The sequence below is a fragment of the Sus scrofa genome, chromosome 14, assembly GCF_000003025.6.
Source record: "Sus scrofa isolate TJ Tabasco breed Duroc chromosome 14, Sscrofa11.1, whole genome shotgun sequence".
Classification (NCBI taxonomy): Eukaryota; Metazoa; Chordata; class Mammalia; order Artiodactyla; family Suidae; genus Sus; species Sus scrofa.
The window spans coordinates 135,439,313-135,464,946 of record NC_010456.5 but is presented as its reverse complement, the minus strand read 5'-3'; the positions used below and the strand labels follow the sequence as shown (position 1 = coordinate 135,464,946).

The 25,634-nt window shown below is 48.8% G+C and overlaps 1 protein-coding gene across 3 annotated transcripts in view; it reads left to right on the top strand.

Annotated features, from left to right (window-relative positions):
* The window catches only part of ADAM12 (ADAM metallopeptidase domain 12), a 379,957-nt gene that overhangs the window by 217,198 nt on the left and 137,125 nt on the right, over positions 1-25,634 (top strand). For all 3 annotated transcript variants that reach the window (XM_021072593.1, XM_021072591.1, XM_021072592.1), the window contains exon 4: positions 15,229-15,307. In XM_021072593.1, coding sequence (XP_020928252.1) covers positions 15,229-15,307 — 79 coding nt within the window. The remainder of the gene's footprint in view (positions 1-15,228; positions 15,308-25,634) is intronic.

Genomic DNA, 25,634 nt, shown 5'->3' with positions numbered 1-25,634 from the left:
TGTGCTGACACACTCCTCCGAATACCTCCAACGGTCCAAGACACTGAATCAGCAGGATGACTTTTTTACACTTTTTTTTCCCTCCATTATCTTCAAAACTTTTTATTCTGAAACCTTTTAACTGTATTTACCAACAGAGAATAGAGTATATTCATTCTCCTGCATATTTCAACTGTGGGCAGAGAGGGTTCAGCAGTGTCTGAAGATGGTTTTGATTTTGTCACAACCGGGGACAGGCATGCAGAGGCCAGGATGCTGCTAAACATCCTGCACCGCACAGGCAGCCCCCCAGCACGGGGCGATCTGATGCCAGACGCCTCCAGTGCCAAGGACCAGACCTGCCCAGACACCCATCACTGAATTCAGTGAGTTTTAAGACTGAGGTCATTTGAAACAGACACCAGACATCATGTCATTTCACCTCCCCACATGTCAATATGCATTTCCACAATGAAATGGAACTTTCATATGTGACCACGGGACCATTGTCACACCCAGTAAATGAAAACGGTTTCCCCAGGACTCGTCCGGAAAGAACCAGTCCAGGTCCACAAGTCCGGGGACAAACAATACTCCTGTAGAGCTGAAATGTGGTTATTGCATTTTGGCAATGTCCGGTCTTAGGAGGGGAAAAAGTACACTGGATACTTTATCCATGTTCTAGTTTGATCCCTTTCCTCAGTCATCTAAGTATAGGATGCATAATTATGTTCTGACCCCTCAGAAGTGTTGATTGATTCAACAAGCTTGTGGGTGATGAGAGTCTTTTTTTTTTTTATGAGACTATTCAGAGAGATGGCTGAGGCAGAGCATCGTAAATTACATTTTTTAGTCCTTAAGTTGTGCCTTCTTCCTCCTCCTCAACATATTTTGCTATTTTTTTCCCCAGACCCATGGAAAGATTTTCAGCTTTTAATGCAGAACTCCTTTCTGGAGCATGTTTTGAGAATACAAGTTTAGTAGCACACATGATGTCATCCCACTTTGCGTGCAAGCTTGTTGGGCGAAACAAAACCGTAAATCCCATCTGAAGTCTAGTTGCTGGGTTCCTGAGAGGAAGTAGTCTTCTGTTTTCCTTTTTTTTTAAGGAAACCACAATATTGTCGTCTGAGAAACAGGTCCCTGGCCGAGAAGCCAGAAATGTCGGAAGCATGCTGGTCTTTTTTTTTTTTTTTTTTTTTTCTGGCCAGAGTTTGTCCAGAGACATGAAGTCATGTTCTGGCCCCGGGCACATGAAGTAGGTATCCATTTTTGCCCTGTACCCAGGACATCTTGGCAACTTTGCAGCGGAAAAATGACATCGAGAAGGAAAAAAAAAAAAAGGAGGAATAACTCTTAGCTGAGTGCTCTAAGATTTGTCATTGCTGGAATGTCAGCAGCTTTTTTTTTTTTTAAAAAAAGAATACTCTCCAAAGAAGCGATATGTTAGAATGTGCCCAGACAGCCCGTGAGCTCTGAAGATTTCCTGAGTGTAACGCCTGAGTGCTTCCATCAACTATGAAGCAATTCATCACCCGGGTCATGGTTTTTAACCAATTTCTCAATTTAAAACCTTGTTCCCTATTAAGGATCTCTATTTTCACGATCTGGGGTGCTCTTCTGTCATGTACGGCTTGACGTAACTCCGTCAACAAGGTGGGTCACATCACCTCTCTTCAGAATAAAGCGGAGTTCCCGTCGTGGCTCAGTAGAAACGAATCTGACTAGCATCCATGAGGACACGGGTTTCATCCCTGGCCTCTCTCAGTGGGTTAAGCATCCAGCGTTGCCCTGAGCTGTGGTGTAGGTCATAGACGAGGCTCAGATCTGACGTGGCCGTGGCTGTGGCTGTGGCTGTGGCGGCTACAGCTCTGACTGGACCCCTAGCATGGGAACCTCCATGATGCCACAGATGAGGCCCTAGAAAGCAAAAGAGAAAAAAAAAAATGCAAGCAACGTGATTTATCCCCAACCCTCCTTCTGATAAACTACTTAAGTACTTGTGCAAAATTAGCCCGTAGATTTAGCCAGATTCTCTTGGTACCCAGGGAGCTGGGATGGAATAAGCAATGAAGGCACAGTGAGACGTGTCCATTTGCCCTCACAGGGCCCGTGTGCAGGAGGCACATAGTTCAGATGCCCAGCTGTGTGGACGGTGATGGGCGCGGCCTTTCTCCTGGAAAGAGACCCATCCATGGCCCAGGGTCCCCCGTGTTGGTTCTCTGGTTCCTCTTTGAAAGTTCCACAGCATCACGTCTAAGGGCAAAACCCTCCCAGATACAAAGAAAAGAAAAGAAAAGAAAACCAGTTGCTGATCAGGTAGTAAAGCAACTAAGCATTTAGATGATAGTTACTAGGAAACAAGTATTCGCCTTGGGTATTACAGTACTTCTTTTTTTTTTTTTTTTTTTTTCCTGTCTTTTTGCTATTTCTTGGGCTGCTCCGGCAGCATATGGAGGTTTCCAGGCTAGGGGTCCAATCGGAGCTGTAGCCACCGGCCTACACCAGAGCCACAGCAACGCGGGATCCGAGCCGCGTCTGCAACCTACACCACAGCTCACGGCAACGCGGATCGTTCACCCACTGAGCAAGGGCAGGGACCGAACCCGCAACCTCATGGTTCCTAGTCGGATTCGTTAACCACTGCGCCACGACGGGAACTCCACAGTACTTCTTATTGTGGTTTCTTTAAAAAAGAAAGCAAGAAAGGAAAGAACTAGAGGACTACTTCCCCATGAAGAATGTAGCAGCCAGAGTTCAGAGGGGTTCATGGCTTCATTTACACTCTACATTTCTACAGCCCTTCACTGTCCCAAAGATGTGTGTGTGTGTTGAACAGGTTTCACGGGCTTGGTGCCCACTCAGGCCTGGTAGAAATCCATGGCTTTGGGGGGCTCTCTCGGACTCAGAGTGGGAAAGAGGGGGTGCCTTGGTGATGAGGGCTCCACACACCCAGGTGCGTACCCGGAGACCCTTTTTTAAAAGGAGAGGGACACTCATTTCCAAATCGGAGCACATTGCTAACATCAGCAAGAGGGACGGAGCAGTTCCATGGGGGGTCTAGAAAGCTCCGGAAGTGAGGGTCCTTTTTCCCTGCCCTGGGCCGCTCCTGGCAGCCTTCCCTCTGCAGGCAGGGCATGGAAATTTGCAGAGCAGAACTCTCGTTGAGCAAGCAGAAGGGAACAAATTTGATGGAACACACACTCTGCGAGTTGGGTTCAATACAGGTCAGTTTTTAAGAAAGCCCAGCTGGCTGGGCTGCAAGTCTGCCTGGGAGCTGGCGGCTGGCTTCCGCCCAGGCCGGAAAAATCCTCTTTTGCCTCAGAGCACCTATTAATAAAGATCCTTGTTGAGTGGCATGGGTGAGGAAAATGGGCTGAACTGCCTCCAGCTTTCTGTCCAACAGTTTCCCAGGTCATCGGACCTTCAGCCTCGCTGGACTCCCAGCCTCCGGCCACCAGGAAGATGCCACCAGCAGCCTCTCAGGCATCTGCCACTGTGAGGAAAGTCCACACGGCCCAGTCATGTTAGTTCTGAGGTTGAAAGATGTGTATCCGAGGATTTAAAGGTGCCTTGATTTGGTGGTTGCCAATAATCTGACTATATAATCTGACTTTTTTATATTAAAGTATAGTTGATTTACAGTATTGTGCCAACTTCTGCTGTACAGCAAAGTGATCCAGTCATCCATATATATACATTCCTTTTCTCATATTCTCTTCATCAGGTTCTATCCCAGGAGATGGGATGTAGTCCCCTTTCTGTACAGTAGGACCTCATTGCTTATCCATTCTAAATGGAACAGTTTGCATCTACTAATCCCAAACTCCCTGTCCATCCCACTCCCTCCCCCTTGGCAGCTACAAGACTGTTCACTGTATCTATGAATCTTTCTGTTTTGTAGATGGGTTCATTTGTGCCATATTTTAGATTCCACATATAAGTGACATCATATGATCATGTGATGCTTGTCTTTCTCTTTCTGACTTAGTACGAGAAACTCTCATTGTACTCATATTGATGCAAGTAGCATTTCTTCCTTCTTTTTAACGGCTGCGTAGTATTCCATCATATAAAGGAACCAGACATTTTTTTTAAGGTAAAAATTGAAGATGCTCTTTGAAGCTGAAGATTAAAAAAAGTATATTATTTGTACCACAGTAGGAAGAAAAGACCAGATCCGTTCTAGGTGGTGGAACTTTTAAGGGTCAAAGTGTCTTTTTTCTGCAAGATTTTGTGTGTGATTTTGGTGGTGGTGCTGGTTTTGGGTTTTCAGAGTAGGAAGAAACCCTTTCTCATTACCTGGAACATCAGCTACTCAATAATGACTCAGTACTGTCTCTGAGTATCTTTGATGCACATTTCTCATTCTTGGTACTTAATGTTCCTTCAAAAAACAGTGATATAGGAAGGCATTCCTGCTGTGCTGCGTTGGGATCAGGTGGCATCTCTGGAGTGCTGAGATGCAGATTCGATCCCTGGCCTGGCACAGTGGCTTAAAGAATCTGGTGTTGCTACAGCTGTCGAGAGGCTGCAACTGCAGCTTGGATCTGGTGCATGGCCCAGGAACTCCCTATGCCATGGGGCGGGGGAGGCAAAAAAAAAAAAATTGATGTAGGAAGACCCCACCCCAAGCCTTGTCATCCTGAGCCCAGCAGGAGAAACTCCTTTCAGCTTCGGTCCCTTCATCCTCTCTGTTCAGTTATTCAGTTAGGTAAAAGCCTTGCTGCAAACCATCAACCAAGACTTTTGTTGGAGGAGAGGGAAGCATGTTTTTCTAGGAACAAGCAATGATCATAGGCTGGGAGTAAGCTAGAGCATCTAACAAGCTCAGTCTCTTGCCACTTGGTAGCTCTGTGACCTTGGACAAATTCTTAACACCTTTGAGCCTCAGTTTCTACATCTGTAAAATGGCCGTCATGCCAGCCTCACCTGTAAGATTTAAAGAACCACTGGTTGAACTGTGTCTGCACACTGTAGACCATGAAGGCGCTCGTGAGCAGCAGCTTATGAATCCCACCTCCGTGTAGGGCGAGACGGGCAACTTCAAAATGGGGGATGCTGCCTTGGCTTCTGCTGTCAGTCCTACCTGATCATTTTCCAATGATGGTTGGCACCAGTGCATAACTATAAATGGACTTGATTCATCATTCACTTCACTACTGGATTTTTTTCTTTTTTTTCTTTTTTTGTCTTTTTAGGGCCATACCCGTGGCAAATGGAGATTCCCAGGCTAGGGGTTGAATCAGAGCTACAGCTGCCAGCCTACACACAGCCACAGCCACACCAGATCCGAGCCGTGTCTGTGACCTACACCACAGCTCATGGCAACATCGGACCTTTAACCTGCTGAGCAAGGCCAGGGATCGAACCTGCGTCTTCGTGGATACTAGTCAGATTCGTCTCTGCTGGGCCATGATGAGAACGCCCTCCCTACTGGATTTTTCATACACCTAAGTGGTATCACCCTTCCTACACCAGTACACGTAAAATAACCACACTTAGGTGACAAATACTCAGACTAGAGGTGGACAGAAGCCTGATTCATATCACTCGTTACTGCTCCTTTCCATTCTGAGCCCACAGCAATAAGGGGCAGAGGGCCAGACCACCAATCCCACTGCAAATTCTCTCTAATTGTTTACAAAGTCGGGTATCGGCATATTAAATATAGGACCATTTAAGGAAAGCTCATCAGAAAAGGCAAATGTGAGATGAAGGGACTGTACGAATTGTGTTCAGTGTAGCCGTAGGAGCTCAGAGAGCAAAGTCAGACTCTGCGCTGAAAGCTGTGTGACCACTGCCAAGTCACTTAACCTCTCTGAGCCTAGGTTCTTCTCAAACAGGCACCTGCTGACTAGGGCTGTTGTAAAAGTTAAATAAAACCATGCCTATCAAGTGCTTTTGCTTAGTAAGAATTCAAACACATATTAACTATTGCTGCTGCTGTTACTACCAACTGGTATTTTTCTAAAGGAAGAAGGAAAGTTCTGAAGCTTAAAAAGAAAAGCTGTTTTGCTCATGTTGGCAGTGATGTTTGAAGAGGCCAAGGGAAGCCAACCTATAGAATCGCTTCTTGCAGCCCCTTCTCGAAGAAGGGGATATGAGGCTTGATTTTACCTTTGGAAACAATGGTTTACTGGATTTTCAACTTCTCCTGTTTTACAGCCCTATTTTCCTAAAAATTGCATTCACTAAACTGGATAAATCTCCTACTATGAAGACAATCAGATCACATCAAGAACAGCCCAGAATAGTTGTAAGGCCCCAGTCAAAAGATTTTCCAACCACAGGGAGTTCCCATCGTGACTCAGTGGTTAAGGAACGTGACTAGTATCTGTAAGGATACGGGTTCGATCCCTGGCCTCTCAGTGGGTGAAGGATCTGGCGTTGCCATGAGCTGTGGTGTAGGTCGTAGATGAGGCTCAGATCTGGCATTGCTGTGGCTCTGGCGTAGGCTGGTGGCTACAGCTCTGATTGGACCCCATGCCTGGGAACCTCCATATGCTGCAGGTGTGGTCCTAAAAAGACAAAAAGAAAAAAAAAAAAAAAAAAAAAAAAAAGAATTTCCAACCACAGATGGTCATGAAAAGGGGGAGAAAGCAGAGCAAAGCTTTAGGCCTGCGCACAGTGACAGCTGCGGGGCTCTAAAGACAGGAGTCCACCATTTTTCACCTGCTTTCATGTTCCAGCTGGAAAATGCAGTTGGCAAACCAGCCCTGCTGTTCTTAAGGAGATTTCCACTGAGCCTACAACTGTTGACAGTGGCACATGCAATCTGTTCATTTTGTGAATGGCTAGGGTCCTCTGAATAGTCGGAAATGTCAGGAATGGCAGCATCTTTCAGTGTCGGCGCCACGAGATTAGATCCAAAATTCTATGTATTTGTGACTTAAAGTGGAAGCAGTACATCAAGAAATTGTTTTGCAGAAAATGTAAGCGTCCCCCACTGTTTCTAAAATGCTGTCTCAACCGTTTTATTTATTCTAGTTTGTGAAGCTAAATGAGAAAGAGCTGGAGAAAGAGAACTTTTTGTTTTTTTAATTCCAGAAAAAAAGAAGTTGTTTTGCATCATTTTGAGTATCTTAGCAAATGGAAAATAACAAAAGAAAACTGAATGTAAATGCTTCATTGTTCATACAGATGTACAGTTCTAAATTGTTAGGCTCCCAAAATGCTGGAATTGTAACCAAAAATAATTTGAATTTTATAGCTAAATTGAATTGAGTGCAAGGGAAACAGTGTAAGCCCCATTTAGCGCTGTGCAAAAAAAATTCTTTCAGAGAAAGAAGAACTATGATTTGCGGCTGCTTATTTTTCAGACCTTCAGATTCACATGTTGGCATGTCTTCCTGGCAAGGCAGGGTTGACCAGTGGTTAGGATGAGGCTGGCTCTGGAGCCACATAGAGTCAAGGTCAGTCTTTACCTGCATGGCTGGGTGGCTTTGGACAAGTCATTTCACTTCTCTGAGTGTTTTCCTCTTCCTAGTCAGGCAGATGCTCACCGTCCCTACCCCACAGGGTCTCGGCCAAGAAGAAGAAAGTGCACTTGACAAGCAGGTGGCCCAGGGCCCAGCATCCTGTGAGCCAACAGCAGCAGGAGTGGAGGGAGGTGGCCAGGCTGAGAATGATGACACAGCGATGGTGATGGTGCTTTGCTTTCAGTCTCCAAGTCAAGAGCCCAACGCTTCAGTTGAGTGACAGGCTCTGATGACGTTCCCATAAGGAAAACAAAAGGCGTGCGTGTTGGTAAAGACCGCATTCTGAAAGAAATTCAAGCAAAGCCGAGACGTAGAAAATACCAGATCTCTGATTCTTTTTCTTGGTTCCATTTCCCTCCTATTACTTCACACCTCAGTGCACCGTCTCCGTAGAGAATTATCCTGTTGTCTGACCTCTCCATGACGTCATTCGGGAGATCCCATGACGTCAGCCCTGGATCCCAGGATTCCAGCCAGCCTAGAGTCCGCACTGAAGCCAGCGTGAGTTCTTCCAAATGATGGAAGAATCCAGAATCCAGTCAGGGTACATATTGGCTTTTCTGCTCAATCTTTTCTCTATATTTTCTTAGCTCCAGTTGAGGAAGAGATGCTTTTCAATCAAGGATATTCTCCTTAGGAACTTGAAAATCCCAATCATGATTTTTAATTAAGACTTTTATTGCCTGCTGCATTCTGTTAATGCCCCAAGCAGTTTATCCTTCACAGGAAAGTATGTGTGGCTGAATTTCCAAATTCTCATAAAAGAAAGCCATTACCCAAATTTATATCTGAATGATTTTGTAATTTGTGGAATAATAACTTGCAGTGGAGTAAATCTTCAGCAGGAAACTGGGCTGGATCCTTTGCATACCCAATGGGTCTTCCCAGGAAGATCCCTGAGGCCGTCAGTGTTTGTGCGATTTAATTGCATCAAATATCTGAAGTGCCTTCTGGTGTTAATTGACAGACAAGAGCCATCTTATGATGCTTGTGCAGGAATATGCTGCCCCGAATAAACCTGCAAACCAGACACATAGTCTTCAAAGAAATCACAGGCAAATGATGACATGTCATCAATGAGATTTTCATCTTCTAAGTAACGGATGCCAATCTCTCAGCTTTCCTTTCCTGTGTCTCTCATTTAAGCAGTTCTCACATTGATGTTAAATTGTCAGGGTTGGTCATGATGACATGAGAGCATCTGGAACTCTTTTTTTTCTTTTTTTTCTGTCTTTTTAGGGCTGCACTTGCAGTGTACGGAAGTTCCTGGGCTAGGGGTCGAATCACAGCTGCATCTGCTGGCCTGCACCACAGCCACAGCAATGCCAGGTCCAAGCCGCGTCTGCGACCTATGCTGCAGCGCACGGCAACGCGGGATCCTTAACCCACTGAGGCCAGGGAGCCACATCCTCATGGATACTAGTCCGATTCTTAACCCACTGAGCCACAACCGGAACGCCAGGAACTCCGAAACAGCAAGGAGCTAATGTGACAATCCCCACACTACGCCTCCTCCACGATAGGAGATAAAAGTCTTGAAACATATTTCCTTTATTGCTAAATCGATTGACGTAGTTTGAACACCTCCCATCCAAACCGGGTCGCTTCCTGTAATAATGATTCTGTGTGTGCCATTTGTTAATGAAGCATCTGCTACGGGGGAGGCATTATGCTAGGCTCAGGGATAGAGTTTTTGCCCCTTAGCTCATCCCCATGTGGGAGAAGAGATGTCAACAAGAACTAATATAGAACAGGGTAAGTTCTGTAACAGAATCTTGGCAGAACATGGAGAGAGGAGGAGGTAACTTACTCCCAGGGTTAGGGAATAAAAGAGCTCCCTCTCCCAGAGGTAAAAGTGGGCAGGGGTTTCTTCCTGATTTCCTCTGCTTTGGGGAATAAAACATGTCATTTGGTTGAAATCCACCTCATTGAAATGTTATCACTAAATTATATAATGCTACATTTCGAGTAGGAGCATTTCAGGGAGTTCCCTGCTGGTGTAGCAAGTTAAGGATCCAGCATTGTCGCTGCTGCGGCTTGGGTCACTGCTGTGGCAGGGGTTCGATCCCTGGCCTGGGAATTTCTATGTGTTGCCCCAAGGGTGCAGCCAAAAAATAATAATAATAATAGGATCATTTCAGTATTGATTAAAAAAAATCAAATTGGGTGTGTGATTTTTTTATTCCAATACTGAAATCATTTTAGAAAGGCAACAGATTTTATAAGTAAGAATATTATATCTACTTCATGATGTTTCAGGGGAAACTCTAAGTAATCATTTTCAGCCATATCCACCCGAAGTGAAATCAGACGTCACCATACTCAACCTGAAAGGACACGGTTATACCTCTTCTCACACAAAGCAAGGGTGACCTGTCTGAGGGCCTCCGACTCCGTCTTCATTCCAAGCCTCCCCCTAAACCATGGGTTCATAGCATCCGTGACTGGCTGGACATCTCTGAGCCACTGTCCTCAGGCACCTTGCACTCAACTCGGCTGAGGCTGAGCCCAGCCTCTCCTTTGCCTTCCTGAGGCATGAATTACCCATCTCAGTTGATAAGTGAGGTTCCTAATTCTGTCTCCTGATTTTTCATCCCAAAGGCTCCTGTCCTGGTCTGGCCCTTCGGAGGCTCACACCAGCCTCCTAATGACCCTTCCTGCTGCCTGCTCGTCTCTTCAGCATCTTATCTACATGACTGTCAGGGTGGCCTTTAGCTCCAAAGCGTGCATCTGCTCAGGTTGCAGACATGTTTGACAGCTCCCTGTTGCGTGGCATAAAGTTCAGGGACATGTGTCCCCAGCCTGCCCATCTGAACAATGGCATGTCTCCCTACCTCAAACTTTGCCCCTCACTTTTACATTGCCGGTGCCCATCGCCCACAAGCATGCTGCTTCTGTACCCTCCATGCCTTTGAGGGTGTAGGAACTTTATCTGGAACATTCTCTTCTTCATTCATTCACCTCCCACCTCCCCACCTCCTGCCTTACTAACCCCCTGTCATCCTGACTCCTTCCCCATCTTTCATGATTCCCTTGGATACCACCTCCTCCAAGCTGGCTTCTGGGTTAGAAGCCTTCCTTGAGCTCCCACAATGCTTTGGGTGTATCTCTATCATGGGACTCTGATTGCTCTTTGGGCCTGTCCTCCACCAGATGGTGAGCTCTTGGGGTCTTACGCCCAAAGTCCAGCACAATAAAGGTTGGTTAAATGAGGGACTATGGAGGCACCACTTGTAACAACAAAATAAATGGAAAACAGCGCAGTCAATCCCTGGCGTTTTGTTTTCTGGTATGGAGAGGAATAGAATGCCTCGTTAGATCAGCTAATCTAATAAGTAGAGAAAAAGAGTGTTCTCATGAAATTATGCATTCACCTTCTGTCTCCAGTTGCTGACATAGAGAATCCATCTAATTGGATTTTCTCCTCGGGGAAATCTAAAGAAAACGGGTCCATTGCTGTCACATTTCCAACATGGCCATTGTCCACCCACCCCTCTCTACTGTCTCAAGAGACCTCTGACTTCTGGCTCCTTTTAAATTAAACTTGCATCTCAGAAAGCTTCAACGGAGAGCTTTCTCAGTTTCATCCATGGCTCCTTGGCAGGTCTTAGCACCTGCGAGGGGTGTGAGTCACATATTGCAGGGTTGGTGGGGAACAGCCGTAGACAAACGAGAGTGTGCTGCAGTGTTCCCTCAAATCCAACCATTCGTGCATCATCCATCATCAATCTGCCTGCTGTTCCACTCAACGTGCATTTATCCAGCCCTGGGCACAGCGCCTACAGCAGGCACTCAGCAGTTCTCTCTTGACCAGCTTGTAAAGACAGCACCACACAGCGGTGAAGAGAGGAAGTCCTGGAGCAAACCACCTGGATGCTGCCATGTACAGCGTGACCTGATGAGGTCAGCTAGCTTCGCTGTCTTTAGGTGTCCTGGTTTAAAATAGTACTTAACCCACAGAGCCAGAAACTAGAGATAAATCTATATAAAGGCTAGCCCGCTGCCTGGGCTGGGGGTGGGCCCACAGTGAGCAAAGAGCCTGCTTGTGGCTTAAGTTCTTTAGGGGATATAGACATAAGCAGATGAATAAACAAAACAGGAAACTGAAGGGGTTTCCTATGATTCAGGGAATGGGGAGGTGAAGGCTACTTTACATAAGATGATCTGGAAAGGACCCTTTGCAAAGATATAAATGAATACCTGAAGGAAGCGAAGGATCAGCCCATGAAAAGCCAGGTGGAGAACGTTCTAGGCACAAGGCAGAGCAGAAGTGAAGACTCTAAGTGGGAGAGGGTGTGGAATGGTCTAGAAGGAGTCAGGAGGCGTGTCCTCTGGGGGAGTGTGAGCCATGGGAAAGTAGGCTTCTAACCCAGTGGGCCCCTGGGAGACCATGGAAGGACTTGGGATTGCATGAAGTGGGAAGGGTTTTTAGTGGGGCAGTGGCATCACCCCAAAGTGGGACCTGGACACGGTGACTGCCCTGGCTCTTCACTGCCTGAAGGCAACGTGGGTAGACTGTCTGGCACTAGATGAAATTGGAGCAGAGAGGGGTGGGTTCTGATATGTGGTGGGTGGACCCTGGTCCTGAAGGATGGAGCATTGGCTTCCGAGGCCCTGCCATCCAGCTTCCCTCCGTCTCTTAACCCAGTTTCTCATGGGAACCCGGTCTGAGCCCTCAGGGCTGGGGCTGCGGCAGGCAAGCCTGGACCTCCATCCTCGACGGGCATCCTCCCTCTGCTGAGTGAGAAGATGCCATGCTCCCAGGGGCATCCATGCACCTGAGCTGTAAGCTAGTGTTTCTTTTCACCCAAGCGTGTGTCCTTGGGTGCCTTAGCTGTAGGGGGGCACCCTCAGGCATCCTCAGCAGCCCCCAGTTCACCCTCCATCAGTTACAGCAGATATAGGAGAGGACTTCTGAACTTGCTAGAGCTCAAAATGTGATGGTGCTTGTATTTCTGTTTAAGTGGCAATTGGATACAACGACAAATAGTTGGGTTTTTCAGGCAGAACTCTTCATGGGTCTTTGTAATTCTGAGCCAAGTCATTTTAAAACCTCATCATTCATTTCACTGCTGTTAAACCCCCACATTTCTCTTGTCTGCCAGTTTGCTGACTTGAATCTACCAAAAGCTCACTGTCTCCAATCCCTGGCTTTCCAGACGAGTTTTCCATATTTCTCATCTGTGAAGGGGGTCAGCTCCCCAGGTATCTATCTGAACTAGCTTTCCGTCAGGAAGCCTTGAAATTCTCTTTTTTCATCAATGCCTCCTCTTCATGTTATTCTTCTTAGTATCAGGTGTTGCTATACTTTGGCCTTGTTTAAAATGAGGACCCAGCATTGTTAGGAATAGAGTTACTAAACTGTTAATAAAATCAGCCATAAGTCAAAGAAAATGCTTAGTGAGTAGTAGAGAATATAGGTAATACTGGTATCATTTCAATTCTATGAAGCGTTTCTTTTTCTCCTTTCTCTGCCATCTGGAAGTTGATGGAGCCGCCTCCTTCACCACGACCACTAGGCTGTGACCGGTCCTGCCTCACGAGGACGGTGGCTTCTGCTTGTCCTCGCTGTCACCTGTACTCTGGGCACCTGTGGCTCTGTCCCCTGCCCCTCTCTGCCCCTTTAAATGACCCACCTCCCTGTTCCCACCCCATCTCCCTGCCTCTCTTCAGCCCCCTCCCCCCAAAATGGACCTTCCCCTCCGTCCTTGGGCCACCCCCTCGCAGTGACCCCCATCAAGATCAAGGTCACTGCCTCCCACGTCTTCCTGGAATTCTTCCCGGTGAAGGACCACCACCACATCCTTCTCCAAACTCTTCATCTCGCCTCATGGCCTCCCCGCCCTCCTTCCTCTGCTCCCGACCCTCTGGAGCAGGAGCTGCAGGCAGGGAGCCTGCCCCAGGGGTCCGGGCACAACCGGGGGGCGGAATGCTTAGAAGATGGGGGTTTGAGACCAAAAGCCAGCAGGGAGGTTAACCTCCTCCTCCTCCAGTGAGATTTACCTCCTCTTGAGCCGAGGGAAAAGCGAGGGATGCGGAAGACTCCCTGAGCTTTCTCCGTGAGTGTGAGAGGTTGTCTGCATTTTGTATTTTTGGCACATCCTTCCCCAACCCTTGCTGTTAAGTAGGGCTCAACTCAGACCCACTGTAAGGGTCTCACTGATTTCCACCAGGCACGTCCTAGATGCGTGGAGACTCGCATCGAACCGGGAGATGACTCTCATTCTGAACTTGGCTGGTGGGGGTCGGAGGAAATCTGACTCCGTAAGGGAACTATTTCTCGTCTGTTGCGATCGCAGCATCACCGCTCGGATTTCTTCCCTTCCATCCTTATCCGGACTCTGGTTTCAAAACCCAACCAGCTGAGGACAGGGAAAGGCGAAGTGGTGGGCCCCCGAGGAGCCTGGACGAGCGTCCCTTTCTGTCCTTTGTCGCAAAGAGTAATGGCCGTGTTTTCCGGGGACAGCGTCCTCCTGCAGCCAGAGGCCAGGCTGCAGGAGGCGCACTTTCGTGAAGCTCTGAGAACAAAGAGGAGAGACCTCTTCTCCAGGAGCCCAGCTCTGCGCTTGTGCATGCAGCAAGGACCATTCCCAGTTGCTTAACACGGGGTGGAGGGACCCCAGCAGAACGAGTGCTGGGAAGAGTAGTCCCTGGGCGGGGAGGGCACAAGCATCATCACTCCGCCCGCACCTCCCGCCAAGTCCAGTGTTTCGAGCAGCTCTCGGCTCATCCTCGCCCGGACAGACCAAATCCCGGTCTAGAGCCCTTGCCCGCCTCCCGCCAACCTGACCCCCAGAGTCCAGACCCTCAAGTCTCCTGGCTTTGCCATCCTCTGCCTGGAATTCCCTTCTCCTCCCCGCCCTCCTCTGCAGGGCAGACTCCACTCCATCCTCTATAAAGCGTGCCCTTGTCACTCCACTCCACCTGCCCTGCCTCTGTTCACCCAGGAAGACTGCTCCTGCCCCCTGACGGCCCTCCCCTCTCTGTATTGTGTTTAGTCTGTCACCACACCAGGCAGGGTCCTTATGTATCTTTATATCCCAGCACCTAGTATAGCCCTGGCACATAGTAGGGGCACAGGAAACATCTGTTGCAATTATGCTGAAAAGGATAAAATGTGCCCATGACAAGAGAAATCAAGAAATAATTTAAAACCAAGGAGTTCCCTGGTGGCCTAGCGGTTAAGGATCTGGCGTTTTCACCACTGTGGCTTGGGTCGCTCCTGCAGTGTGGGTTTGACCCTGGTGTGGGAAAGGCATACTCCCTTTCCCTGCAAAAATAAGCAAACAAACAATCTCAGGCGTTGCAACCATCAGTGAAGAGCTAGTGGACTGCATATAATTTTAGTTAAGATAAGTGATTAAGGTTTTGCTCCTCTATCAATTCATCCTAGGAATTCAGTATTTCAGTGTGTCCCAAATCATTTTCCTCACTTCCTATAGCACTGTTTTCAACATTTCATATACTCTTCTTTGGCATTTTAATGCGGGCAGCTGACTCCCTCACCTCCTGGAGAACAAGCAGTGGCAATATTGTGGCTCACGAAATTATTTTTCCCATGGGTAGCTTAGCTGCTGATATTCGGCAGCGGGGCTTTGCGATTTCCAGGGGGTGTCACAACTCAGAAATCCGCGTGTGCTGTTGGTAGAAGGACGTGCGTGTGTGCAGGCATATTTGCACACCTGGGTGTGTCAGAGGCATGGGGCGGGGCCCACGTGTACTTCAGGTGCTGCCTTTCATCTTTTATGTTGTTTTTATTTTTCCACAGAGGTCTCATTGCTAGCAGTTTCACAGAAACCCACTATCAGCAAGATGGCACTGATGTTTCCCTCATCCGAAATTACACAGTAAGTCATGCACGCTTGGAACACCAGGACTCGGGGCTGTCAGATCTGTGCTTAAGCTCTGTAGCCATTTGATCCTAAGCAAAGTCACACCCCCAGATCCTTCACCGAGACCCCAGGAAGCGCTTGGGCGTCACTTGCTGTCGGGGCATTCCACTGTAACTCCAGAAAAACTTGGCCTTGGCCAGGTATGTGCCAGGACAGACCTTGAAGCTATGGCTGGATTGCAGGCTGACCTTGAAACCACCTGCTAATGACGACAGGATGCTAAGCTGAGCAAACCTTTCCTGGCAAAACCAAGCCACAGGTAGAGATGGCCGTGTGTTCTCGTGGCACCGGGGGTCAAGGACCTGGCGTTGTCACTGCAGCCGCTTGGGTCGCTGCTGTGGCGTGGGTTCTCCCTGGCCCGGGAACTTCCACATGCTGTGGGTGCAGCCAAAAAACAGAAGCAAAATTAGAAATGTTCAGAAAGCAGTGATTCCTGCGCTGAACATGGCCTCATTAAACTCAGAAAGAAGTCCCTTAAAGAAATTCAAAGAAAATCTCCGCTTAGCCTTTCTTTTATAAGTGTCTACACCGCATCAATAGGATTCTCTAGCACGGTTGTTACCCTAAGGTGGCATTTACCGCCTCTCAGCTTTTTAGCAGCCAGAGTTTTGTATGTAATTTAGACGAGATGCTTAATTGTATTCGTTCCTTTAACAAAGGATGACTGTGCCCAGCCTCACGTGTGAACGTGGGCACTGAAGAGCATTGCATTGCTACCCTCTGGGACCAGGATGGTTACTTGTTTTAAGGAGCTCTGGGTGTTTGTTTTAAAGAGAATAAGCTTAGAGAAAGGCCTTACATTTATAACTGGAGCGTGGTCAAGGAGCGGTTGTTGCTGCTGCCATCTCTCCCTTCTCTGCATTGGGCCACCGCTTTTCTTTACCACGCTCGCACTTATAAACGCTTACCTTCAGGCCTGCAGCAGTATGTGGAGTGAGCTTATGCAGCTCTCCCAGCCTGAAGAAACCACATGGAAAGCTTGGTAAATTATAAGCATAGAAGAATTTTTGTTCATGCCCGGCCGAGCCAGAGAAACCCCTGGGAGGCAGGAACCAATAAAGGGTGTAAGGTGGGGAGCAAGTCGGACTGGGGAGTTGAGGTCATGGGACCCCAGCGGGTTCTTCGGGATCCAGAGGGAGGACCTGGGCGGGGGGAGGGGGGGGGTTAAGAGATAAAGGCATTACAGGAGAGGATCCTGCAAAAGCTGGAGACCCCAGAGAGATGCTTCCTCTGTGAAAAAGGAACAGGGGAGACGCCAGTCCAGAGAAGGGGTAGCAGAGGGAATTGCCTCTGGGGTCCTGGATTTGAACAAAGATTTCATTACAAAATAGAGAAAGTGCAGCCCGGCCAGACTCATAAAGTGTATGTTTGGAATGGATTTCCAGTGTCTAATACCAGCCCCGGAATGGAATTCCAGTCAATATAATGACCTCAAAACTGGTCCCAAGTCAGCAACCCTGAGTCCCATGGGCCCAAGCTGAAGCCAACCCCAAATAGTTCTAGAGGGATATTTCTACAGCCCAGATTATATGAGATTCCCAAATCAAAAATAAAGAAGAAGAAAAATATTATTGAAGATGAGCTCCAAATCACAACTATAGAACACATTATTTTATTTTATTTTATTTTATTCTAGTCTTTTTGAGGGCCACACATGTGGCATATGGAAGTTGTCAGGCTAGGGCTCAAATAGGAGCTGCATCTGTGACAGCTCACAGCAATGCTGGATCCTTCACCCACTGAGCGAGGCCAAGAATCGAACCCACATCCTCATGGATCCTAGTCAGGTTCGTTACCACTGAGCCACAATGGGAACTCCAGAACACATGATTTTAAAAAGCCAGTGTGAAGTTCCCCGGTGGCCCAGTGGGTTAAGGATCTAGCATTGTCACTGCTGTGGCTTCCATCTCTGGTTTGGGAACTTCAGCACACGTGCTTCCTTCTGGCCTGGCTGAAGAAAAAAGCGGGGACCGGTGTAAGTGACAAGGGAAACAGGAGAATAAGCACCTCTAGGAATGTGAAATGATAGAAAAATCTTAAATATTTTAAGAATAGACCCAGAGTTCCGGTCGTGGCACAGTGGAAATGAATCCGACTAGGAACCATGAGTTGTGGGTTCAATCCCTGACCTCGCTCAGTGGGTTAAGGATCTGGCATTACTGTGAGCTGTGGTGTAGGTTGCAGATGTGGTTTGGATCCTGTGTTGCTATGGCTGTGATGTAGGCCGGCAGCTGTAGCTCCGATTGGACCCCTAGCCTGGGAATCTCCATGTGCCACAAGTGCAGCCCTGAAAAAAAAAAAAAAAAAAGAATAGGCCCAATAAAAATTCCAGAAATAGAGGAAAAAAAAAAACCTCAAGAAGCACTAAGGCTGCTCCCCCTTCTGCTTAGGCCATGGGGTGGGCAGTCCATTTCTCAGCAGCATCGTTAGGGAGCTGTTGCTTGTTTTGAAAGGCAGAGGAGAGAACAACTACAGGTTTGCACCTGTTGAGTTCATGGTGGACAGCCGAGGAAAGTGTTCAGTGGCCGTCAGATGTCTGAGCCTGGAGGGTGGGACACGGACAGAGGCCACCAAAGGACAGCTGAGGGTTCGTCTCACAGTAAGTGAACGTCGGTGCCCTGACTTTCACTCGACTTTCTTGTTCTCTCTTTTTCTCCTGCCAAGAGGATCTCATTTAAAATATGCTTTTAGTGTTAGCACTAAGGCTTTCCTCGCTGTGTAAATTGTTGTTCCAAGTAGAATCGAAAGAAGGAAATCCTAGAAGTTCTTGACCATAGAAGAACTCCGGGTCCTCCAGAGCGCCATTCTAGATGGTTGTGAACGATGGTTGTCAAACAGACCATCTAGAAAGATGTCAGATAGGCTTCTGGAGGTATTGCAGCCATTTCAAGGTTTCCGGTTCAGTCTCCCTGACCAGTTTCCTCTTCTTCATTTTTTTTTTTTTTGGTCCCTCTTTTTTTCTCATTTGGGACAAAAGAATGTGACAAGGGAGGAGAAAGAGAGGGCTTGATAAACCAGCAACTGCCAGGGCTGTTTGGGATGGATCGCAAAAGCTGAAGGCTGTAAATCCAGGCATCTTAGAAGACAGCCTGGACGGAGGGGCTTGGAAGGTTAATAGCAGTTGGCTCTGTCTGGGGGAGACTCCGGGTTTTTCCGTTTTCTGTGGTTGTTGGGTTATGGAGGAGCGGTTATGTTTCTCCTCCTCCTCATCTTTCCAGGAGGTAACTGGCTAGACCCCTCTGCCCCACCCGCTCCTCCTCCCTCCCCGCTCCCCATGGAGATGGGGAGAAGGAAAGAGGTCTGACCGTCTGCACCTGAGATACCAGGAAGGTTCCACTCCTTGTGCTTCTCATTGGGAAAATGTACGAAAGCCTTTGCTGTAATAGACGGCCAAAGAGGACCACAAATATTAACTGAGCCTGGACCATCAGAAAGGCATGAAATCCCATATCGTTTGAATGACATCCCATTCATTTCCAGGGCAAATGTTTGCTGTCAAAAAGGAGTAGATCCTTCTACAGTTGGCTTGGACTGAGCAGGTCAGGGAAAGGAGGGCAGAGGAGCCGCCTCTGGTAACCCTGGTCCCTGCTAACTGGGCAGGGGCGGGGGCGGGGAGAGTCCCTGCCTTGGAAAGGCCACGCGCTGGCCTCGCAGTCTTCCCTCAGTCAAGGAGGCGTGAGCCTTGCCCGCCTCTCCGCGGAGTATTCTAAGCAACGGTCTTCTGCTGCCCCAGCCTCCCCAAGATGGGGCCCGAGGCTTGGCTGGTAAGAACAGGGCAGGGGTGTTCCTGTCATGGCTCAGTGGTAATGAACCTGACTAGTATCCATGAGGACGTGGGTTCAATCCCTGGCCTGCTTAGTGGGTTAGGGATCCGGCGTTGCCATCAGCTGTGGTGTAGGTGACAGACTCGCTTGGATCCTGCATTGCTGTGGCTGTGGGATAGGCCGGTGGCTACAGCTCCAATTGGACCCCTAGCCTGGGAACCTCCATATGCCCTCAGTCCTAAAAAGAACAGAGCAGGAAGACAAAGGGCAACAAGGGTTGGAAATCACAGGAAGGTTCTCTTCTACCCTGACCTAAGATGTATCCCCCAAGGGAATATCCCAGACCCCTCCTTTGGAGGTGAACTGATCTTGTTTTTGGATCATCATCAGACTCCGAATCTGTCTTCAGTAGGTGAAGCCACTCCTGCTTTAACCATTAGCTAAAAACCAGTGACTTTTCTTGTAACCTGGGGGCCACCGTCCCCCAGCCCTTTGAGCAGCCCTGAGCTGTCCGCCGTGTTCCTGGGAAGGCGAGGCGTGAACAGGCTTGTGTGCTAAGGAAAACTCGCACCCTGGACAGTCAGTCCTTCCAGCAGAAGAGCCCCCCTCAGGGGAGCTCAAGGCCTCCCTCCCCTGGTATTATCTTTTGTGGTGAGGAGGCAGACACAGCTTGCGGGGCGGGGGGGTGTTTCTCTTGAAGCAGGCTGGGGAACACAAAGAATTGTGCTGACTCACCCCCTTTTGCCCCAGAGTCAGCACACAATGAATTTCCCTCAATTGAAAATTATATGTAAAAAAGAACCACTTTGGGGCTGTATTTCTTCTTTAATTTAATCTCTCAACAATCCATGTAAGCTGGTTGACGAGCAGACGGGTGGCTGATTTTAATTTTGAAATTGATCCCCGGTCTTTCCTCTCTCTGTTGTCCTGACGGGGTGATGCGATTTGTTGGCCACATCTAAGGGGACAGAATGTTTTATATTGTCTCTTTTAATCAGGCCTGGGGGACAATGCACATCATATCTGTGCTATTTACATCCCAAAAGACCACTCCGGGGAAGGCCAGAATGGCCCTCCAGAAAAGCGTCACCAGTGCTTTGGGCCCGATGCTTCCTTTGTTATCTACATGTTACGGAGCCCCTGTGCAGTGCCCGGCCCTGTGACTGCCCCTGAGAATGAAAACAGACTAGGAGTCCATGTGGGGCGGAGGGGGGAAAGTGCCATCATTCCAAAGATCACAGAGCAAATCCAAATCTGTGCAGAGTGCCCCAGAGGAAAGGCTAAGGGGCCTCCCCTGGTCTAAGGGATCATAGGCGTCTTCACGGAGGAAGGAACAGGTGAACCAAGATCTGAAGGTCTAGGAGGCCTGAACCAGGGGATGGGAAAGGGAAGGACATTTCAGGCCGATGCCAAGTTTTACTTGGAGGTGGGAAAGTGTTTACAGTTTGACTGTCTGTAGGACTTGGAGGTCAAGGCAATGATTTGGTTGTCATGGGGGACCATGGGTAAAAGCTTTCAACCATTGGGATGTCATGACTAGGGATAGGCTTTGGCAGATCCCACTGGCTGCGGCATGAAGGTCATCAGAGGGGGCAAGGGCAGAGATGCAGCAATGTCAAAGTCGGCAGTTGGCTCTTGGGGAAGAGCCTGGAGCGCAGGTAAGAGGAGATGGTTGCTGAAGCCAGGGGTGCAAAATGGGGAGAAGGAAAGAGACCTGACCCTCTGCACCTGAGCAAGACCTGGGAAGGTTCTATTGATTGTGTTTCCCACTGGAAAAATATGAAAGCCTTTGCTATAATAGACGTCCAAAGGGGACCATCAGTGGTAACAGAGGCTGGACCATCAGAAAGGCATGAAATCCCATATTTTGATCAAAAGTATCATTTGAGTGACATCTCATTCACTTCCATGGCAAATGTTTCCTATCGAAAAGGACCAGAACCTTCTACAGTTGGCTGGACTGAACGTGTCAGGGCAAATAGATGTTAGGGAGCCAACCACACTCCATCTCAGCTAGCGAGGACCTGAAAGGTGTGAAAAGTGATTCTGGAGAGAGGAGGGAAGTCAGAGATCATTCCCATCTCATATGTGGACCAGGTATAAGCAAGGCCTGTTACCAGATTCTTAAGCAATGATCTAAAATGGAATTAATTTCCCTGCCATCCCCATACTCCCTGCGCGTCTAATTCCTCAGCAGTTCCTAGCTTACCTCTGTCACAAAAGGCTGCTCTTTCTCGCGCTGACTGAGCCACTAAGCATCCCCTCTTCCTCTCGGTCCTCACCTGGGGTCCTGTATGATTCCCACCTTCCCAGCCGCCTGACACCCCCTCCTGATCCGCTGACACTTCTCCTTCTTCTCAACTGGAAATGTCACAGCCACCTGCCATTTTCCTCCCACTTCTAATCCAGCCATACCACTTCTGCCCACGAGATCCTTCTAGAACATCCTCTATTTATACTATTCCTTCTCGAACTTGTATTTTTTTTAATTACGTGATTTCAGTCAAGTATCATTGATTGACAATGTTGTGACAATTTCTGCTGTACAGCATGGTGACCCAGTCATACACATATATATATATGATCAAAAGTATATATACATTCTTCTTCTCATACCATCTTCCGTCATGTTCTATCCCAGGAGACTGGATAGAGTTCCCTGTGCTGTCCAGGAGGACCTCATTGCTTATCCAGTCTAAATGTCGTAATAGTTTGCATTGACCACCCCAAACTCCCTGTCCATCCCACTCCCTTCCTCTCCCCCTTAGCAACCACCCACAAGTCTGTTCTCCATGTCTGTGTGCACTTGTAGTTTGATCCTCCCAAATCATCAATAGATTCCTCAGTGCCTCCTCAAGCCTCAGGTCCAAAGTCTGACGCAAGAATTCCCATTCCAGGATGGGGACATAGCCCACTTTTCCATGCATGCATTTGTTTATTCATTCATTCATTCACTCACTCAACAATGAATGTTTGTTGAGCCCAATATGATAAGAAATAAATACCAACAATATGCCAGGCGATTTGCAAAGCACTTCCTTACACTTTGTTGTTTGGTGCTCCCAATAAATCAACTTTTGCTATTTTTATACCCAGATGAGGAATCTGAGACACCAAGGACCTAAGTAACTAGACCAAGCCCCCAGCTAATAAGGATTCAAGCGCACACATGGTCTGAGGCTAGAACCTGCTCTCCTAACCACGATGATGCAGGCAAAACTCTGGGGTGTGTCTTTTGTATGTCCCCGGCCATGGTGCTTGCGGCATAGATATAGTCTCTAAAACTGTAGCGAGGTGGATTCAGGAATGGAATGGGGTGGCTTCTGTTTGCAAAGAGAGACCCAGCAAGTGCTTCTGGGGGAGAGCAGAGGGTGCTGTGCTGACCCACAGGCCTGGGCCACGGGGAGGGGGCCCAGAGTGCTCTGGGCATGCGCTGAGTACATCGCTCAGAAGCCTAGTGAACTGCGATCCCCAAAGTCCAGGGCCACGTGGCAGTGGGAGGGAGGGAGGAGGACACGGTCCCTGTTCTCGAGAAGCATACTGCCTGACCACGAAGACACGATGTGCTCACATCAGAGGGGCTTTAGGAGCCAAACCCGGGAAGAGCCACATGCACGTGGGCTCTGCAGTGCCGTCCCAGAAGGACTCCAGGCTGGGTGACTTTCCTTCTCTGAAAGAGACAGCCTTCTGTCTGGGAGTGCAGTGTTTGTCGAGGGTGGAATCACAAGCCAGGGAGGCAGGCAGCCCAGGTTTAAGTCCCAGCCTGAGCCCGAACCAGCTGTGAATGTGAACATGAAACAGTCCCTGAAGCTGGCATGCCGCCTAGAAAAGTGAGCCTGTCGCAGCCACTGATCTGCTTTGATGACAGAGTCACAGTGTTTCTTAACCCCGGGACTGTCTGTTCCTTCTGAGGTCCTTCGTGTTTCAGGAAATAAGAGAGAGGAAGCTGTGGGCGAGAAAGGAGTTGATGAGCTGTGCTAGGAACTGGGCTCCTAAGGCGTGTGTGTCTCCATGAGGGGGCCCCAGCCCCTCTGACCTGCTCCTGCCACCCCACTCCTGCTCCTGTTCCCAGATCCCCATGAGGTCCTGCACAACAGCCAAGAAGGTTCAGAGCCCCGAGTTAGGAGCTAGTGCGGCAATGGTGGAAACCCCACTTGCTGTTCGCTCGGGGGTCGCCTTCACTCCCACGGGTTCGTTCATTCATTCAGCACAAATGCACCGAGCTGGGGTGCAGTGCAGAGGCAGATGGGCAGAACAAGGGCTTTGACATGTCCTATGTCCTAGATCTGTGACAATCCCTTACGTCTCACAGATTGTTTTGAGCCTCGCACCCTGGGCAGCAAGTGTCAATCCCATTTTACAAATTAAAAGCCAAGACGGAGTCTTAAACCAGGAGACTTCCAGCGCCGGCTCCGTCCAGCGCTCTTACTCTTATTGCAGACTTGCTGTTTCCAGGCGCAGTTTGCAGGGCGCTCCCTGAGACGGGACGGCGAATGCTGTTTCGTAAGCTGTGTGCTCTGGTGCCGATTTCCAGCACAGCAGAGTCATGTGAACGGTCCCCAAGGCTGGTCCTTTCCTGTCTCTTAAGCAGACACGGTTCTTATTGGAGCGGGGAGCAGGGATGGTTGGAACAGGGAGCAGAGGCAGCGCAGGGAGCCGGGCGTGCTGACAGATTTCACAACAACCCGTCCTGTACACGCTCAGGGCAAAGTGCAGTGTCACCCAGTCAGAGAAACACACGGGGCCTCCAAGTCGCTTTTTCCCTGCCTTGACTGCCCTGTCCCCTGTTTGAGTCTCAAGCAAACACGCAGTTGCGGGGTCTGATGCTCCGTACGAGGCAGGAGAGCCCGGAGCACAGGGGTGCCAGGCGCAGGTCAGCCGCTCGAGCGCACACCTACGCACATGTGTGCACACATGCCCTCACTGGTCCTCACCCCTCCGATCTGCAGATCTGAGTTTGGAGATGACTTGACTTTCCTAGGATTCTCTGAGTGACGTTTGCTTCTGTGTTTGTGTTTTAATTTTTTTATTATAGTTGATGTACAATGTTCTGTCCATTTCTGCTGTGCCGCCAAGTGACCCAGGTATACGTATAGAGACATTCTTTTTCTCACATTATCCTCCATCAATGCTCCATCGCAAGTGATGGGACCCAGTTTAGGACCTCATTGCTTATCCTCCATATGCGACCGAGTGACGTTTGTGATGAGGCTCCAGGGTCCTGGAGAAAGGCTGCCATCCACGTCTGCAGATTACATGATAACGTCTCATCCTCAGGGCGCACGTTCGGAGCAACGCAATTTGAAGGGAAGCCGTCCAGGCTGCGGTTGAGAGGCTCAGATTTCCGTCCCTGCTCTGCCGTGAACCGACTCTGTGACCTTAGACAGTCATTTAGCCAGTCAGGGTCTCAGTTACCACATCTGTGAGAGGAGGTTGGTCTTGGACAGCCTGAGGCTCCCTTCCAGCCAGAACAGGGTGTGATTCAAACGCTAAATCAAGATGGTTTGTCACATTGCATGTGGCGGGGGAGGTGCTATCCAGTTCCCAAGGAAAGGGGTATTGAAAAGGATTTTGCTCAGCATATTCCCTCGTGGAATTTGTCTGCCCGCAGTCCTTTGGAATCACAAGGTCAGGCCCATTTTGTTAGCATATAAAATTCCTTTCCTTCTAATCCACTGAGAGTTGGGTAACAAATTTTCTTTTACTTCCCAGAGGGAAGAGAGTTGAAGGCTCCTGTTTTCAAGCTCACGAGTTCGTATTCCATATTCCTCTCCCCCCACCACCATTCTATTTGATTGACAGTATTAAACAGAAGGAGAATTTATTTTACTGGAGGGGGGACATGCATTAGGTTAAGTAATAAGCATATAAAATACATGGTTAGAGGTTTTGTAAAGGAAAAGATGTAATTTTGTGGTTATGCATATTTGGGACTATTTTCTGTGTTCTGTTTTGTTGGTAGAAGGAGAATGCATTGATCAGCAGAACGAGGCCGTGATGACTGCAAATAGCACGCTGTCTCGTTCAGCTGAATCTTTAGGGGCTCAATCATGAGAGAAAGAAGGAGATGGTACAGTTTGCCTCTCTTGAGGCAGTTGGGGGCGGATGCGGTCTGGGGAGGCTTGCAAGGGTAACTTTGTGATGGACCGTCCAGTGGGTTCTGGGGCACCTGACCTCCAAGGCACACGGAAGGCTGTGTCCGCACTGGTGTGGCCACATCTAGATCCTGCAGGACACGTGTTCGCAAGTCTCCCCAGCCTGGCAGGTTCTCAGCATCAGTCCACAGGAGGCCACCTGGCCTTCAGGTATGCGCCACACATTCATCTGGAGATTTACACTGCCGGCCCCCATGTGATGCTACCTGCACTGCTCCCTCCACCTCGGCCCCTGCCAGAGGGGGTCAACCACCCACCCCCGAGAGGAGGGGGAGCAGACATCTCCTCCGTTTCTCGTAGTCAAATCCCCCCCCCCCCAGTGATGTGGCACCTGATGTGACGCGTATGACTTGTCCGTTTATC